An 18,962-nucleotide genomic window follows, 5' to 3' on the forward strand; every position below is an offset into this window, starting at 1 on the left:
AGGCGGCAGTGAGTTGAAATTTGCTACAACTCTCAGGGAAACACATCGTTCGGGAAGTGTCGGGAGTGCTGGAGCGTCACGCAGGCAATTAGCAACACCGCGGTTGCGGAACGCGCAGTCATCGAGCTTTAATCAAGGCGACATGACGTGGCGTGCTTTAACGCCACGTCATGTTGTCCTGATTCCTTAACGTCATTATAGCGTTGTTACTGACAGTTTCCATGTAACCAATATTTTTGCATACATTTTGTTTAAATCCAGATATACTTTCACGGACTGAGGAAGAGTCAAACAGGCTTAAAGCGTTTCCACACACTTTTTTGGCGACCTTCTCCCTGATTTGGACGACCATCTCCTTAAGGGCAAATATTTTTCTGGAATATTATATATATATATATACGCTGTGGCTAGCGTTACGTCCGGACGGAGCACTGAAACGTGTACATCTAACCCTCCCCCCCGTGAACCTAGGGAAGACGGAGATTTGGACGTCACTTGGGCTACGTCGGACGTAACGCTAGACACTTCGATATACTTAACGCCACGTATTTTCGAAATTTCGATATGATGCATAGATTATGTACGGCCGCCATTAGTTGGTACTGTGTGCACGCATGGAACACGAGCGCTTCGTCAGCATTCGGACTGTACTAGAATCGAAACGCATTCCACACGCGTGGTGCGTCAGTGCTCGACGCGAACTCGGAACCAATCAAGGGCTTCGCGCCAGAAGCGATAAGACAAACTAATGGTGGCAGCGCATAATCTACGCATCATTTCACAATTTCAGAAAGGGTCTATTCACCATATGAAGGGAGAGGTCAGTGACGTTCCACGAGAAGCTGAACTTTTGTTACTACGGTTCTTGATATAAATGTGAGTGATCTGTGAGGTATTATAGGTTCAATATGAGTGATCTGCTTTATCGATAATAAAGCACTGGCAGCTTTAACATGTGCCAGCTTTAATTAACGTGTCTTGGTCAAGAAGTATACCTTATGTTTCAAAATGAAATGACGTTTAAATCATAAGGTTGTGCCTAACAAGCGGAGTGACACAGGTGAAATTGAATCAGATCGCCAAGTGATGAGTGATAGTTCTTTATTTGCGAGAAGCAAGGGTATGCGGGCGAGCTGGCTAGGAAACGTCATATCCTAAACGCTGAGACAGGGAGAAAATAAAATAATGCATCAAATTTAGTGCTTTTTGATCATGACATTTTCAAATGAAATCAGTTCTCGATTTTTTTTTTTTTTTTTTTGCGTAAAACGGTATTAAATTTTTTTTTGTTATTTGGTTCATACCAATGCCCAAACCTCCAAATTCAAATTGACTAGTTATTCTTGTTTTTATTTTAGTCATAATGTTTGAAGTAGCCATCGCTTGGAACTTTTCCGAGTTTCGACAACGACCAAATATTCGGTAAATTAAAAAGATTTTGGACAAAACAGGAAACACGTCAGCCCTGAGGCACCTCGAGAGTAAAGGATTCCTTAAAGAACAATATATAAAGCAAATAACACGCTTACTATTCGTAATGAACTTATTTTGCTAGCTAGTGAGAAGTGTAAATCTACCAGGACGCTAACGCTATTGTAATTTCTTCGTTAATTTTTTTTTACGAGATCATTTCGTATTGCTTTCGTGTAGGACATACAACACAACTTGCACTGCATGATATGCGATCACGAAGCAAACTTAATTAATAAGCGAGAAACATTGCATATTATTAACAGCAGGAGTTGCTGTTGCATTCGATATGAATGAAGAGCTCGATATTAAAGAGTGAACAAAACAATGGTTACAGGCATGGTGATTACATGCTGTTGCTTCGCATTTCTTTTTGTTTGATTGAATCTTTCTCTTTCCGGTTGAATGAATGAAGAAACTTTATTGCGGGGATAAATTCCAGTATCTGCAGTTGGAGCCCCCAGTCCGGGGCATTTCCGGTTTATGTATGCTGAAGTACCGGTAAGAATAAAGGCACTCTTCCTTGAACGGACTGCCATCTAAAACAGAAGTAAAAGAAAACCATCTGCGGAATTTATGAACAATAACAGAACAGCGTACAAAAACACGTAGGGAAGACAAAGTAGTGCACTAGACGAGCGGTTTTATATTCTTATGTTTATGAGGCCGTATTACACGAGGCACTGAACAGGCTCACAACAATGTTGCCATCACTGTAAAAAATAAGTAAAAAAAAAAGCTTGCCAGCTCTTTTGCCACAAATTATCTGTTTTCCTCGGTTCTCTCTTTCGTATTGTTTGTTAAAAAACAATATTTTCGGTTTTCGTCCTTTTTTTAAATGACTAACTTTTTGGTGCCCAGCCTAGTAGAAAAATAGTTTCTGTTCTTAGAAGTGTGAAACAGATTTTGTAAAAAAGCGAGTTCTGTTCTAAACGTTTCTTCAAAAAATATATATATTTTTTTGTTTTTCAATAGAAAAAGTTTTAGAGTGATAACAACCAACTGCGACGTTGGTATTTACTTTGTCGTTGAAGCTCGAAATACACAGGCAAGCGAGAATATAGGATACAATGTACTGACATACACAAACAGAAAAAAAAGACACACAAATGACAGCAACACAACAATCACGCACCCACCTCTACGAATCCCATGCTCGCCGATCGTGGCATTCTTATTTTTTAACTCTACTTGACCGGTTGCTGTGATATTTGTAGCATAAACACATAGAGCCCCTATTAAAAATCCGCCTATGAGACCCAAAAGAATTTTAATGTTCTGACGCGCCTATAAAAATGTTTGATATGTTTGAGATGTCCGTCAAAGTTTAGTAAGAGGCCTAACGTGCATACCCTTTAAGAACTCCTAAAGAGTGTAAAATATCCGTCGTAGCTTTTTGAGAGGCCTGTGGGGTCTGTCCCAATCCTGTCCGTGATACCACACCACTCAACAAAATCGTTTTAACAGGTTTGTGGTAGCGATCACATGTCCTTTCAGGATATATGCATCGAGGAAGCCGCTTATACATTTTTTGAATCGGGCAATGTAGTTGGAAAAGGAAACAGATCCTATCGTGTTTGTGGACTCATAGGCCCACCTGTTTGTCACTGCTTGGATGTCAGGTCGCCAAGGAGGCGGCCGGGGGCGACCACCCCATATGGAGAATTGACGAGGTGCCAGCCGAGCGGCGTTGGGATGCGAACGCAATCCTGTCTTTTCGGTCTTATTAGGGAGCTTTTGTACACTGCGTTTCCCTTTCCGCTAATCCCTCCGCAACGAAGAAGCCGCTACTGCGCTTGCGCGCCGATGGCCTTGACTGTAGAGTTCCGGGTATTGCAGCGGGTTGCGGAGGGCATTGCGGGACGGCGAAAACGGTCCACGAAAATTCCCTGTTGAGAGGCGAGATCCGTTCACGTCAAGAGCCCCCGCGCCCCGCGTTAACCTTAGCACGGCGAAGGAGTGCTGCGTTTCCCTCCGTTCGGCGCTCGCAGGGGGGGGGGGGGGGGGGGGGGGTGTGCAGGACTTTCAGGCTCTTGTCCAGCGGTCGGCGAAAGCAAGTGGTGTGAAGAAGCCAAGGAGGCCGGTATAGCCATTTTCTCTCCGCTCGTGTGCGGTTTGCTTGTTGTTACCGCCGTGGATATCTGGATAGGTCCGGGTTCCTCCAGAAAGGTGAGCATGGCTTTGAGGGCTTGCCACTTGGTCTGTTTTGGTGCGTGCGATTTCTTCCTTGGTTCTGCAGGTCTTTCAAAGATATAGATCCGTGCGGCGTCTTCCTTGGTTCCGCAGGAGTACTTTCAAAGATATTTTGTTTTTACACAGAAATCGGTTGTCCCTCTTTGACATTATCGCTTTCGTCTACAGCTGCTTACGCCCAGGTTTGAGCGGAGTCATTTGGGCGTCTGAAGGGTTGATGGACTGAAGGGTCTGACGGGCTGAGGGGGTTTGATGGGTTGAAAGGGTTTGTAGTGCTGAGAGGGTCTCATGAAACATTTGGGCTGAAGGGTGTATTTTCGATAACGGCCTGACCAAATGTTCCTCCTACTTAATATTTAGTTCAAAATTTCCAAGTGAATACGGAAGTGCGCCAAAATGCGTCTTTGGCGAGTGACAACGAAGAGAAGGGCACAACCATCAAATGTCAACACAGTGAACACGTAGGGAACGTTCGATGACGAGGCAGCCAGCCTCGTGTCCTCATTGGTTGAGGTCGGGGGTAAACAAAAGCACTTGGCCGCATTTGGCGGGTAAAGAAATGCACGAGGCGCAAGAGGGGCAGACGAATTTCCAGAGCGTAGTTTTTATATATCTTTATCCAGCGCCTTCAAAAACGTCGCGGTAGACTGATTAACTAAAATCTATTAATTAACTTTTAATATGGATACAATAAATCATGTCAAAAATGCATTATTTACGATGATTCCTATCATAGCCTATACGAAATATATTCCAGTTAATTATTCGATTACCGCGACTAATATTCTTCCATCAAACGTCGTCCGAGCCCCAAAACACACAGTGAAGAGACGGCATTCATGTACTCTCCATATACTCTTATATGAAATCTGTTCGATTTAAAATCAAAGTGCCCGTATATTAGAGCACTGCACGTGCCGCAATTTCTAGGCCCGGCCCCAACCGGCCCGGTAGAGGCACGACCCAGGCCCGGCCCGAGCCCGGTAGGGTATTTAATTTCCAAGCCCGGCCCGACCCAGCCCAGTAGAGGCACGGCCCAGGCCAGGCCCGAGCCCGATAGAATGTCTAATTTTTAGGCCCGGCCCGACCCGGCCCGCAAGAGACACTGCCCGAGCCTGGCCGAATTTTTAGACAGAAGCTTGAGCGCGGCCCGATCCCGACAAAATGTTTTTAAATATAAGCCTGAGCCCAGCTCGAGCTCAACAGATTATATACATGAGCCCGAAAAAGTATGCAGGCTTTAACCTAAAAACTGTCTAAGCATTGAGCGAGTATATTTGATTTTAATTTCTTTTAAACTTGGACGAAGCTTTTTTTTTTTTTTTGACACGATAAATATTTTGACTTAGACAATCTATTTTCGAGAATATGGGCGAAATATGCACTTCATAAGTGATTTAGAGAAAAAGCAAAATGGGCTATATTTTACTGATACATTTCTTGAACAGATATTGGACTTTTCGTTGTTCGATTCGTTTCACAGAGAACTTTCCTCTTTATATGCCGTTGTAAAGAAACAATCAGAGTCACGCTAGTGCATCTTCAAAAGGCTGTGTAAGCACAAAATTATCCATGTTAGTTAGCTTATTTTTGGTGGCATAGTGAGGTCCCCCGCACAAAATTCCAAGTCAAACTCAAGTTTTTTTCTTGAAAGGCAGAGTAAAAAGACACTCATGTTGTACATTGCAACCTTAGCGCCCTCGTTTTCTTCACGGCACTTTCACACTATGCTGGTAGAATCCATACGTTTTCTTTTATACAACTAAAACTCTCCAAGAGCAAGACTGTTTTTTTTAACGGCACCGTAGTGTTTTTATTGTACCTAGAAGACTATTGAGCACACTTTTTGTTATCAACAATTTAGAATTTCCGGCACACGACTGCCCCTCACACGGGCCGAAAAATATGTCGTTCAAGCCCGAGCCCGGCCTGGGCCCGAGAAAATGCGTGCTACCCGGCCCGAGCCCGGCCCGAGCCCGGCCCGCGGGCCGGGCCGGACTCGGGTCTTCGGGCTGGTCCGGGCCCGTGCAGTGCTCTACTGTATATTACCACAACATGCACCTCCGTAGAAGTGAAATGGGCTACGAATATACCACAAAACTAGAAATCATTCACATATTTTTCTATGTTCAAAACTCCTCCATCGATCCATTGAAAACCGCGAACGCTGATTTGTTTTCTCGCCTGAACCTCACTTTTCATTGGGAAAAAGCTGGGGCCTGGGCATTTCCATGGCTTATGCAAGCATTTTCTTCTCCCGTCTGAAATTTGAAAATTTGAACGACTTTGCCATGACATGTCGCAGTTATCGCTGTGACTCTACTGCGGATTAACACACAACAGCTAAATGTCTAAGTACCATGCCTTGTATTGCAAAGAAACATTCCTTCATAAAATAAGTTGTTTTAAATATGGCTTTGTTCTCTGATCTAATGATTATTCGCCTTGCAGGAAAGAGGAAAGTTCTGTGTTTTCGCAGTAATCTGAGTTTGTTTAGCCCGTTTATTTACCGAAAATGTTTGGGATGGTTGGAATACATACGCTCTGTTTTTTTTTTTACATATAACGGAATGTTTTGTAGAGCGCCTAAAGAAAAACAAGTTTTTTAGTGTAATAATTTTATCTTTGCCGATAATAAAGTATCTTTAGACTGCTTATTTACCGAAAACTCGTGTTCTTTATGAATAACATAAGCCCTGTATTTTAACTGATATGCTTGTCTGTATTTTAATCTAAAAGAACTGTTTCATTATTTTGTCTGAAAGTTTCCGGATATTTCCGGTTATATTACAAACGTTTTTTTTACAGTTCACGGCAGCGCATCCTTCTGTCAATCAGCTTCCAACGTCTTATTACACGGCTAAAAAGATCAATCTGAAACATTTCAGTTAGAATCAAGAAACATCAAAGCGACAATATGAAAGATATTGAAAGTAAATGTTCCAAAAAAGACAAGAACAACATGGGTTCCACCAGCTATGCAGGTGACGCCCCGGAACTAGCAGAGAAGCTTACATTTTTGAGCCACGCGATTATGAACAAAGGTGACAAGCGAAGCAGAAGGGGGCCGTTCATTTTCTGACACGTGTCTGAGTCGCGTATCTTTTTTGTTTTGTGTTCTTTCTGCTTTCCTTCGAGGATTTCTAATTATCGGTAACTAATTAGCCTGCCAGCGTCCCGCTCGCTTACTCACGTTAACGATCCGAGTCAAGGGCGCCAGACAGCAAGGCAATTACGAGCCACGTGGCTACAGCTCTTTCTTGATCGGTGCCCTGATATTCCAAAGGTGCGAACACGCAAGCGTCACTTTTACCACGCTGATGCGGAGTGAAAAGGGTGTTTGGGCTAATCAAAATAAGAAAAAAAAACAAAAAAAACACTTTGAATAGAATTGCTGAAGTGGTAGTATCAGGAAGATCGACTTACCTCTGAGTTGACGAAGCAGTAGAGGATAGATACTGACAGTCCCTGAAAAAAAAAATAGAATTGAATTTATTACCCTGGAAAGAACGCCACAAATTGTTTCACCTTATATCAGAGCACAGCCGATGCTGAGAGTGGATAGGAAGAATCAGGTCCTACCCATTTTCAGCAGTTACCTTGCGCCGAAAGCGCCACGTGACTGTGCTGGTTGTATTTCTTAGCGTGTGCCATCGCCGGCACATCCAATGATACCCTGAAAGCAGGCCATGGCCTTATGCTTTTAGTATTTTTTTATGTATTTCTGCAACTTACAGGCCTTTGACTGTGCTTTTACTTACGATTAAGCAAAGTAAAGTACTACTATGCTGCTCGCAGCTCTCGGAATCTGTATCGTCCTTTTCACATCCTTCCACATCAACACATTTTCTTTCATACGATACTGTATGAATGATGTGCGCCATAATTCATACAGTATCGTAAAACGCGTTTTAATCACCCCTGTTTACGGAGAAGGAACTGAACAAAAGTTAGCTTCGTAACAGTGGCATTATGTGAATAGAGATGAAGAAATCAAGCTCTCGGGCACAGTTGTTAGCAAACATAGGTAGGTGAATATCTTTTATGAAAGCTTTCTTAGAAATACCAAGTAAAATACTAAGCAGGAATTATCCGTGCTCGGATGCAGATACGTTCTCTTTATGTAGTTTAATTATTTTTTTAAGTTGAGATGACATGTCGTTCGATATCCGACAAACATCACAGTTAAAATTACACATATCACAATTTTGTACGTACACTTTTGTCAGGTCACCGTCAAAGAAATAGCTTGTAGAGACACAAGAATTGGCCGACCGACTGGTACGGTAAAAAACTGCATTTGTAAAATCGCCCGCGGTCTCGCAGTTTGTGCTCGTAGCTCGAGCGCGGCGAGCCTGAGCTCTTGCGCCAGCATGTTTGTCCTGGCATATGAATCATAAAATGCACGCTACAAGGTCATAGTTAGTTATCAATATAAAAGAAGTTAAAAATAGCACCATGTTTTTATTTAAATTTTTGCTTTTTATTAAAATAAAAGTAAAAAAAAACACGTTACACACACACACACACACCCACACTTTTCTTTCTTTTTTTATGCTTTTTGGTGGCCACAGTCAACGTTTCTGTTTCTGCTGTAAGCGATGCAGCGGCTATGTGCGTCTTAACCCGGTGTCAAGGCTTAGGACATTTTAATGGAATTTTGAATGTTCATTTAATGGACTGCAAGCCACGAGTTGCGAGCCGCCTCAAATACGCCCCAGGGGTTGTCATTCCAATGCGGGGTTCGCCGTACATGTTCTAGATCTACTGATAATGTAAGCAAATATGGACATGCTTATTTAATGAGTGTGTTTTTAAGTTCTTGTAGCAAGTATCAAAGGTTGAACAATACTAATTATTAACGACGTATTATTTTCACGTCAAATATATTTCCCAAAAATTATAACTAGGTGTGAGGCATTTTTTATAGTGGGTAAATCATATGTATCATAATTTCAAGGCGCAAGAAAAAAAACAAAACACACCGCTTATAGTCCTCAAAATTATCAATCCGTACGCAGCATTAGAAACTACTGGCACACCTACGAGTACCTAATATTAATTCAGTACTCATTGGGTGAATACTTTCACTACTACTAAAATCCAAATTAACCACTTTAGAGAAGCATCTTCCCAATTCCTGTCGGTAATTGCGGAAGTACCCGGAATGCAGTAATATCTTCATTGATTTTTCGACTTTGTAATTCTGATAATAATTATGGGCTAGGGAGGTACCTTTGCCTGCTTGTCGATATTATTGTTATTTACTAGGATATTGCCAATAAAAAAGGCTGCCTAGACTTGAATGGTGACCTATGTTTAATTGAAATATCGGGACCTGAATTGCTTGTGTGCATTAGTAAATGTGTCACTTCCTAAACCCGGTAATTCTGTACCTTATACCAATAAAAAATTATTTATCATTCAAGTACCTTGACTGCTGCATAAAGGCAGACCTGTCTCGGAAACCTTCTATTGATAATATTACTTGTAAGGTTAACAAACGTTTAGTATTTTTAAGCGCCCATTCTCGTCAAGACACCCCCAGGTTACAAGGCTGCCGCACAGCATCCTTGCCAGGCCGAAAGTGAAAAACATTTGTGCCTTGTGAAACTCCCGTCATGATAGCGTCTATTCAACTCGAGTCAATTTTTATAACCAAACTTATTTAAGGACTTCCACGCTGAAAAACTTGACTTTACTGCCTCGCCCTCAAAACAGGAGACACCCTATGTACATTCAATTTTCTGAAAAAAAAAAAAAAAGTTTAACATTTTATGGATGAATAAAGTAACAATTTTTCATTCATTATGACCCTCTACGGCGTGATTATTTTGATAATCTCAAATTTCCCTTTGCCTGTTTAAGTGTTTAGCAAAATACGTATCCCGCTGTGTGCATTAATAAGTGGAATGGATTACCAATGCCCATAATAATAATAAAAAAAAAGAACTCGATAATTTTTACTTTTAAAAGAGCTGCTAGAGACTGTACTGACTGGCTCGGCAGCAGCACGACTGGCAAAATGCTGAGCAACCCTTTCTGCTTCCTACTACAGGTTGTGACCGTACTCCTGGGAGCCCAGACAGCGTCGCATGGCTGCTATCGAGCAGCGACAACTGCTGACTGGAATCGAGGACTTCTCACCGCGTTGCCTGCGCGTGACGATCGCTGTATCATCGATGAACCGTTCTTCCGCTACGTCACGCCTTCCCTATTTGACCGCTCAGCAGTGACGTGACGTCACGTGGATCGTCAACCAGCTATAAGAACACCGACGACGCCGTTCTTCACCAGTGCGCTCGGCAGCAGCACGACTGGCAAAATGCTGAGCACCCCTTTCTGCTTCGTATTACAGGTCAGTGATTATATGCCATCTTACTGTTATCGGAGCGATGACCGCTTTTTAGTGCTGCTGCCCTGTCAACTATGTGTGAGATGCCTACTGAATCGTGTTAGTAGTGTTGTTCCACATCCGTTAGATATCTTAGTTTGCGGAGATGTAGAAGCAAATCCAGGACCTGACAACGAGCTTCTGCTGCAACTACTTGCCGGACAGGGCAAAATTACTGTCAGTCTCCAAGAAGTGGTGGTCACCCAAAACGAAATTAAAAAGAAAATTACCGCATTGGATGCACGAATTGATGAGATAGAACGGAAAGTAACTGACCTGAACGCATTAACCAACCAAGTTAAAATCATGGAAAGTACAGTGACAAGGTTTGACTCGCAGTTATCATCACTTATGGCCAAGGTTGACGATTTGGAGAATAGAAGCCGCAGAAATAATTTGATCATATATGGCCTGGATGAACCTAACACGAAGACACCAGAGGAGCTTGAAAGAAAAATAAAGAACGAAGTTTTCTCTGAGAAACTGGGTATTACTGCAACGGGAATTGAAAGATGTCACAGACTTGGCCGAAAAGATGAAAACAAACCTCGCCCTACCATTTTAAAATTTATGGACTACCGAGAAAAGACTGCTATAATAAAGTTTGCGTACAAACTTAAAGGCACCACGATATCGCTATCAGAGGACTATTCTTTCAGAATTCGTGAAATAAGAAAACAGTTATGGAAAAGTTCGGCCGAAGAAACAAAAAACGGAGCGAAAGCAAAACTTGTATACGATAAGCTGAGTGTTGATAAGGTACCGTTTGGTTGGAACGAAGGAAAATGCTCAACGCTTTAGGCTGAACAAAAACGATAGCGATAACTGACGGCGTAGCTGTGGCCTTCGATCGTTGAAAGTATTGAACATGAATTGTAGGAGCGTTCTTAACAAGGCCACCGAGCTAGAAGGAATGTTGCTTTCTCATGATCCAAATATCGTTATTTTAACAGAGAGATGGTTAAACGAAAGCGTATATGACAGTGAATTTGTTCCTACTGGCTACAGTGTTTACCGAAAAGACCGTGAAAGTAAAGGAGGTGGAGTGTGTGTCCTTTTTAAGAATTCTTTAAAAATACTAAGCATGCCAGATGTTTTTGACATAGTGTATCGTTTGCAAAGCTTACAGTGGTAAGGTTAGGTACGTCTTCGGGGCCTCTTACAGGCCTCCTAGTTCCTCAGTTGCTGTCCTCGAGTGTTTGAGGAATTATCTTAGTGTAGATGTTAAGCCTGATGATCGGATTATTTTGTCCGGAGGTTTTAATTTGCCAAACGTTGATTGGCCAAACTTCTTAGTCCTAAATCAAAGTGACGAATCTGGTGAAGCAATGCTGGATATAGCATTTACTTTTGACTTATTACAAGTCGTTGAAGATTTCACGAGGATTCAAGGTAACTCTAAATCGATACTTGATTTTTTTTTTTGCAAGTGGAATGATTTCTGGTAATACTAAATGTGAGGTAGTACCTGGAATTTCCGATCATCAGGCTGTTTTATTGACCATGGATGACGTTTCTGTGGACCGAGATGACAAAACTTTGTGTTTCCGAAACTTCTCACGTGCCGACGACGTTTCCATTGTTGACATGCTTTCTTTCAACTTTGACGCTTTTGAAAATAGCACTGCCAATACACATTAGCTTTGGAACTGCTTTAAAGGTATTGTAAATGAATGCATTGAACGATTTGTACCATGCATTGTAAAAAAAAATAAAAATAACCCCTGGATATCTCTTGAGACATTACGGCTGCGGAGGAAACTAAAGCGACTAAAAAGAAAAAAGAAGACATGCGTGAACACACAAAAGCTCGATGAAAAAATTTTTAATGTTTCCACCCAACTTAAATATAAATTAGCTATGGACAAACAACATTATTACGGTGAATCATTACCGCATTTCATAACCACGTCTCCTGAGAGATTCTGGCGATTAATATCTCCATCTTCTAGATCTTGTGATGTTTTTGAAATTGATGGTATTCAAGCTGACGATGGTCGAAAAATTGCAAATGCACTTAATGAACATTTCAAATCGGTTTTGACGCAAGACAATGATGTTATACCAAATTTTGATGCTCATTTCCCACCCAGTTCTGACGTTGTCATTAGTGAACATGGCATATTAAACATGCTTCTAAAATTGGATATTAAGAAATCCTGTGGGCCCGATAACATTCCCAATGCATTTTTAAGGAGGTATGCGGAATGGGTATCTAAGTATCTGTATTTATTATTCTTAAGATCTTTGTATGAGGGCCAAGTCCCAGACGATTGGGGAATTGCCAGAGTAAAACCGCTCCATAAGAATGGGAACAGGCATTGCATCAAAACCTACCGTCTTATTTCATTGACATCAACTTGTTGCAGGCTTTTGGAGCATATAATGCATAGCCACATACCAGAGTTTCTCGATAAATACAATATTATAACTAAACATCAGCATGGGTTTAGAAAAGGCTACTCAACATGTACTCAGCTAATTGAAACGATACACGACTTTTCCACATCAATCAATAACCGGAAACAGACAGATGCAATTTTTATGGACTTTACAAAAGCATTTGGTAAGGTATCTCATGAAAAGTTACTGTACAAGCTAGATAAGATACTTAAAAACACCTAGTTAGTTAAATGGATTTCGGCGTACCTTTCTAATAGACAGCAATTTGTAGTGTTTAACGAATGTTGTTCTAACAAACTTTCCGTTGACTCTGGCGTTCCCCAAGGGTCTGTTCTTGGACCACTGCTTTTTTTAATATTAATTAACGACATCATGCAAGACATTCCGGTTAAAATTAAACTATATGCTGATGATTGTGTAATTTACACAGAAATATATAGTATTGCAGATCAGTTGTTGCTAAACAGTGCTTTTCAAAAAGTTGCTGCTTGGTGTGATGTATGGCAGATGTGTATTAACTATGACAAAACTGTCTTTACGAGAATTACTAACAAAAGACTCTCATTAAAGTTCAATTACTTTGTTAATAATACATTTCTCTCCGAAGTTACACGCTATAAGTACATAGGTCTGTGGATTTCAAATAACCTTACCTGGACGCAGCACATTGATTCCGTAAGGGCTAACGCAATTCGTAAGTTGTTATTTCTCAAGAGAGCTTTGAAACTTGCTACCCCTCCTGTTCGCCTTCTAGCATATAAATCAATTGTTCAGCCAACGCTAGATTACGCTGCTATTATTTGGGACCCCTTCACAACGACTAATATTAATAAAATTGATAGCGTACAGAAAAAGGTCGCTCGCTTTATATGCAACAGCTTTGGACGTACTTCTGTAACCGAGCTTTTGGCAAGGGCCAACCTACCACCATTAACACAAAGAAATCGTCATTCTCGTCTCAAGCTTCTGTTTCAATTAATTAAAGGTCATTATAAAATTAATATATCTCAACTAGTTTCCTTTTCTTCTGGATATGCGACCAGACAAAGGCATGACTTAAATATAGCTCCTTTCCGCGAACGCAATAATTGCTTGAATATTCTTTTTTTCCCAAGAACAATAATCGATTGGAATAACCTTACTAATGATGTAGTTTTGCAGCCATCATTGACATTATTTGCCTCCCACCTTAGTTAATATTGTTTTGTATCGTGTTTTTTTTATTTCTTTATGTGACATTTTGTATTTTTGTCCTTTTGTGCCAGCTATGTATCTGTACTTTCATATTGTAAACCCACCCTACTAAAATCCCTGCTAGGGGATTGCAGTATTGATAAATAAACGAAATAAATAATAAATAACATTCTGCAAGTATTTATTTTGCAGCCAGTTGCAAGTTCCTATTTTTTTCTCTACCTTTTATTACAGACACAGTTGGCACAGTTACAGTGTGGTTATGTGCAATCTAATGTGCGTCGGAGACATTTGAGGTAGACTAAATGACAAGCGGAGATCTAGTTGCTATAGCGACCGACAGCTTAGAAGCGCAATGTAAGTCGTCGCGTTCCGGGCATCTTGCGTACTGTGGCCCCGAAAACGAACCATCGTGCGACATTGCCTTATAAAGACGCCTGAAAACGAATTGCGCATCAAGACGCACGACCATCATGAGCCCTGCAATATGTTTTGTAAACTTCTTAAGCTTTCAGTGAGTATTAGTGACGTGTACGTCCAAAAGCGACGCTGTGGTCGCAGTTGGAAATTGGACAAACACTCGTTGTGACGTCATTATCTAGATTAATTCTTCTCTCATCGACGAAGATCAGCGCAGTGTCAGGGTGTCAACGGTGATGGTGTTGGTTTTAGAATGCGATGACTCGGAGCTTACATTTAAATACTTTCTAGAGAAAGGACTACAATGCAAGCTCGTTTATAAGTGGAACACGTCAAGGCTAATCGTTTATAAGTGGAATCCACATAAATGCCAACCGTCTAGAAGTTGAATATGGTTCGATTTAGAATGCCATAAAAATTAAACCATATTTTTCGGGGTATCTGGAACGCCGTTCCACTTAAAATAGATGGATCTTTTTTGCAAAAAAGTTCCACTTACGAGGTGGATCTTATGTGGAACCAGATTAAGACTGTACACATACCATGGAGCTTGTAGTTCGCAACCGACATTAAGCTGACGTCACGGCATAATACGTTATGGTCATGACGTCACGAACGGAAACCTCAAGAGAGTGCCACCGAAACATCTTAATCCTAATCGACAAAAAAAAAAAAAAAAAAAAAACTCCGTGAGTTCCTTTTTTTGTAGAACACGAAGAAAACCGAACGCGACAAAAAATGAACGGACCCAAGCGAATGCAGAAGCTGCTAATACGATTAGATCCGAAAAAAAGGTCAATTTGCTCAGGAAGAATAAGCAAGTGAAATGTTACTCTCATCGTCGCTAGTGCATCTGACTTTTTATCATTTTTTCTAGATATATATTTGCATTCTTATATTTATCATTCGATAGGGTGCTTCCACGTTTCTCCGTGACTTGTTGTCTCGTGTTCAGCAGGAAAGTGAGCTCAAACACTGTAGTGTTGTGTCATGTTGATAGAAACGAACCCTATTTTCCGTTTCATTTAAAGTCCGACCAAAGCCAAAACTATGACCCGGTAGAGCCAATCAGACAAGGCCTCAAGGGCATCGACGCGGGGCTCATTGTCTTTCTGGGTGTACTATCACAGACTCGACCAATCACGCACGGTGAGCATACCGTGATTGGGCGTTTTTTTGTTTTTTTTTGGTGCGCGTTTGGTTCGGCTTACTTTAGCGAACCCACGGAAACAACGAGTGCCTTGACGCTGTACTTTTTCGCGTGACTTTTAAAGGCGGGTGATCTCGACGCGAAGTAAAACGAAGTATGCGGTAACAACAAAAGATTCTGCATTCACTCCAAAACCAAACGAAGGCTTTTGAGATAAGCATATTTCTCCGTCGAGTCTGATCTTCTGTCGACAGTCCCAGAAGTCTTTCGCCGCCGCACACACGTCGAAAAAGCCTTAACGTACGACGTCGAATTACTGCACCGCACATTCGCTGGACAGCCTCAGATGGCATCATTTGTCAGGGAAGAGGTTTCGCCACATTGAACGCAAACCATCTATAAGTTGAGCACCACTCTCCTGCGGCAGCTAACCTCGCAGAGCGTGTGTACGTTGAACTAGCTGTAAAGCGAGCCGAGTGCATTAAACAAATACAAAACAAAATAATATAAAAAGAAAAAAAAAACGAACCTGAAATGCATCATGCTCTTCCGCGCGTTTAAAAAAAAAAACACTAAAACAACAACAAAAAACATGCATTACTGCCAGCGTGTGGCGAAACGAGATTAAAATTAGCATTTCTGGAACAGAGTAATTAGCGTAGGCGCTGGAAACCCGTCCCGGGAACTGCTGGCACGCGTACTGATAAGTGGAAAACCGAAGCCGGCAACAACATAAGAGTATACACGTGTGTGTATACTCTTATGCATTATCGCGTCTTAACACAGTATTAATTTTAAGAAAAATTCTGTTGAGGACTCCTAAATGCGCAAATAAGCTCGTTATTTTAGAGTGTTATTGATTTTTTGACGCCAAGAACGAGATCTCTTAAGACACGCGGTTCTTATGGTGTTGCCATCCTCTAGATGTTGGAGCTTTTGCCATAAATTACCAGGCGGCGTCTTTTCAAAAGTTGCTTCCTCATTTGCAAGAAGTTTTGAAATGTTTTTAATGATCTCTCTTTGTGTATTTTTTAGTAGTTTGTTGGAATTAAGCAAATATCTTATTAATTCCAAGAAAGAGGTCCTCCACTATAATTCCAGCAATTATAGACCGGCTTCAGTCTTCCTCTTACTTTCTAGAGACCTCGAGAACGTGATACGCCCTCTTGTGTCAGAAAGAATATATACACTCTAAAGAAATATTTAAAAAAATTCCGTTCTTGACAGGTCCTTCGACTTCCCAAGAGCTGTTTCAGCCCGTGAATTACGCGTTCGCCTTAAGCACAATCGCCCCCTGGCGCACTAAGAAGCAACTTGGTCACGAAAAATGAGCTTAAAAGAACCCCTTATAGGTTCTTCACATATAATAACCCTTTTAGGGGGTGCTTAAAAATACTTTTTAGGATGCAAAACATGAACAAGCCGAAGAACCTCTAAAAGTTCTTATACATCCAGATTTTTTTTTTTTAGATTGTATTACAAGTTTTTAAGGAAAGAACGTTCAGGCGTGTTCGTAGATGTTACTAAAGCCTCTGATTTCGTGGATTCTGCTTTGTAAACTTGAATATGATTGTACACAAGGGGTGCCGTTATCACTCATAAGCTCATAATTTAGTGATTTCTTTTAATATATTTATATTAGTGTCATTCTTTCGATAAAGAACGTATTATTTCATGGGTTCCACAAGGAAGTATTTTAGGGCCCTTTTTTAACCTGTATATAAACAATAGTGGGAATATAGACCCTGTGGCCAAATTTTAATTAATGCAGACCGACACTAGTATATTTCTTTCGTCTTTAAACAGTGATTAACTTGTGGATGCTGTTAATTTTACTTTGTCAAGTTTGGCGCCTTGGGTAAGGGAAAACAGACTAATTATTAACGCAGAAAAGACTAATGCTATTTTCTTTCGTCCGAACACTGAACAAATGTCTATGTCGAGGCCTATATGGTATTTGGCTCAAGTCCGATAGAGATCGTGGATAATTTTAAAACCCTCGGTGTCTGTTCTTTATTTAAATATACAATGGGATAGCAATGCAAATTATTTGAATTCCAAATTGCCACGTGTTGTTGGTTTAACATACCGCCAAGGTAAAATTCTACCAGTTCGCGTGAAAATACTTTTTTCAAAATGGTTTGTCTAACTCCAGGGCATCCCACGTAAACAAAATTTACCTGCTTAATAATACAAATGTTTAAATAAAATCAAACCAAATTTATTTCCAAAAAATCTGGCGGGAAAGCCCACAAAAAAGCTGTTAATAACAGCTTGACTAGGCAGGGAATCCCTTAACATTGGCAGCAGCAACAAATCAAGAACACATTAAATGTATACAAAACTAAAAAAACAGAAACGATCGGTTCTCTTACTTATTGTGTTTATATTTATGTTTTTCGTGATACACTTGTTAAAAGAAGCGATATACTATAATGTAAAGACTGGAAAATATAATTTGTACGAGACTGAGGGAGGGCCAATGGATCTGTGAGAGCGTGATAGCAACCGATTCATGCCTTCTAAGATCTGAAATTTTGCATAAACATTCTACAAGAGTATAAAGCAAACGGTACTCGTACATTGATTTTATATGAACTATTTGAAATCTGGAAAATGATTATTTTGTAAGGTCATAAAAAGAAACATCTCTAATATACCGTAAAATTTTATTTTGGAGCAATAATATGTTATTAACGATTGTTTTCGAAGTAGTGGTCCACACAAGATCACAATAATATAAGCGGAACTGGAATAATACATTAAACATGTTTAGCTTAATGTTAGGTGGCAAAATATTACGGCAGCAAGCCATAATAGCAACTACCCGTAAAAGTTTTACAAGTATATAATTTATATTGTTATCCCGCGTCATGTGCTCCAAAAAAAAATACACTTAAGGTTTTATGCTGGTTTACAAGTTCAATCGATGAAGTACCAAGATTGATTGTATTATTTATAGCAGCAGGTTTCTTGTTGACCTAAATAAAATTGCTTTGCTGTTTGTTGTGTTTGCCTTGAGGCCATTTATTTCAGACCACATAAAAAACTTGTATAAATATAATTTGCTTTACATGCTATTACATCAGCTTCATCATCTCCAGAAAGAAACAAGCTGGTGTCATACGCGTAAATAATAAACTGTGCCTCGTTATTTATGTTTATAATATCATTAATAAAACATTAAATATAAGGGGTTCAACATACTTCCTTGTGGTACACCAGTGCGAATTTTTAGGAAAGAAGAGCAATGACCATTGATAACAACACACTGTTTACGATTATTTAAGTGGGATTCAGATGAAGCAAGTGGCGTGCAACGAACGCCGTAACGATCTAATTTCTGAATTAAACTTTTGTGGTTGAGGACATCAAACGCTTTACTAAAATCAATAAAGATGCCTAAAGTAACGAGCCTTCTTTCTATGTTTTGTGAAATAACTTATATTTGAAGTGACAGTGCTGCTACTGTAGAATTACTTTTACGAAAACCGAACTGGAAGTCTGTAAACATATAGTGTTCTGCAAACAAAGTTGTCAAGGCGCGTAAAAATAATCTTTCCAAGTACCTTAAAAAAAAAAAAACAGGCAGCACGAAAAGAGGCCTCTAATTACTTATAATATGCTTATGGTCACCTTTTTTGTAAATAACTGAGACTTTGGCCCACTTCATGCTCACAGGAAAATGTCCAGACGATAAAGATAAATTATATATGTGTACTAGGCATGGCGCGATGA

The 18,962-nt window shown here is 40.3% G+C and overlaps 1 protein-coding gene across 1 annotated transcript in view; it reads right to left on the reverse strand.

Moving 5' to 3' along the window:
• Nucleotides 1-18,962, reverse strand: part of LOC8052063 (corticotropin-releasing factor receptor 1) — a 192,390-nt gene that overhangs the window by 3,881 nt on the left and 169,547 nt on the right. The window contains exon 9 of the mRNA XM_040215631.3: nucleotides 7,090-7,131. Coding sequence (XP_040071565.1) covers nucleotides 7,090-7,131 — 42 coding nt within the window. The remainder of the gene's footprint in view (nucleotides 1-7,089; nucleotides 7,132-18,962) is intronic.

This window comes from Ixodes scapularis, unplaced genomic scaffold (genome assembly GCF_016920785.2).
Source record: "Ixodes scapularis isolate PalLabHiFi unplaced genomic scaffold, ASM1692078v2 PGA_scaffold5__190_contigs__length_132052651, whole genome shotgun sequence".
Taxonomy (NCBI): Eukaryota; Metazoa; Arthropoda; class Arachnida; order Ixodida; family Ixodidae; genus Ixodes; species Ixodes scapularis.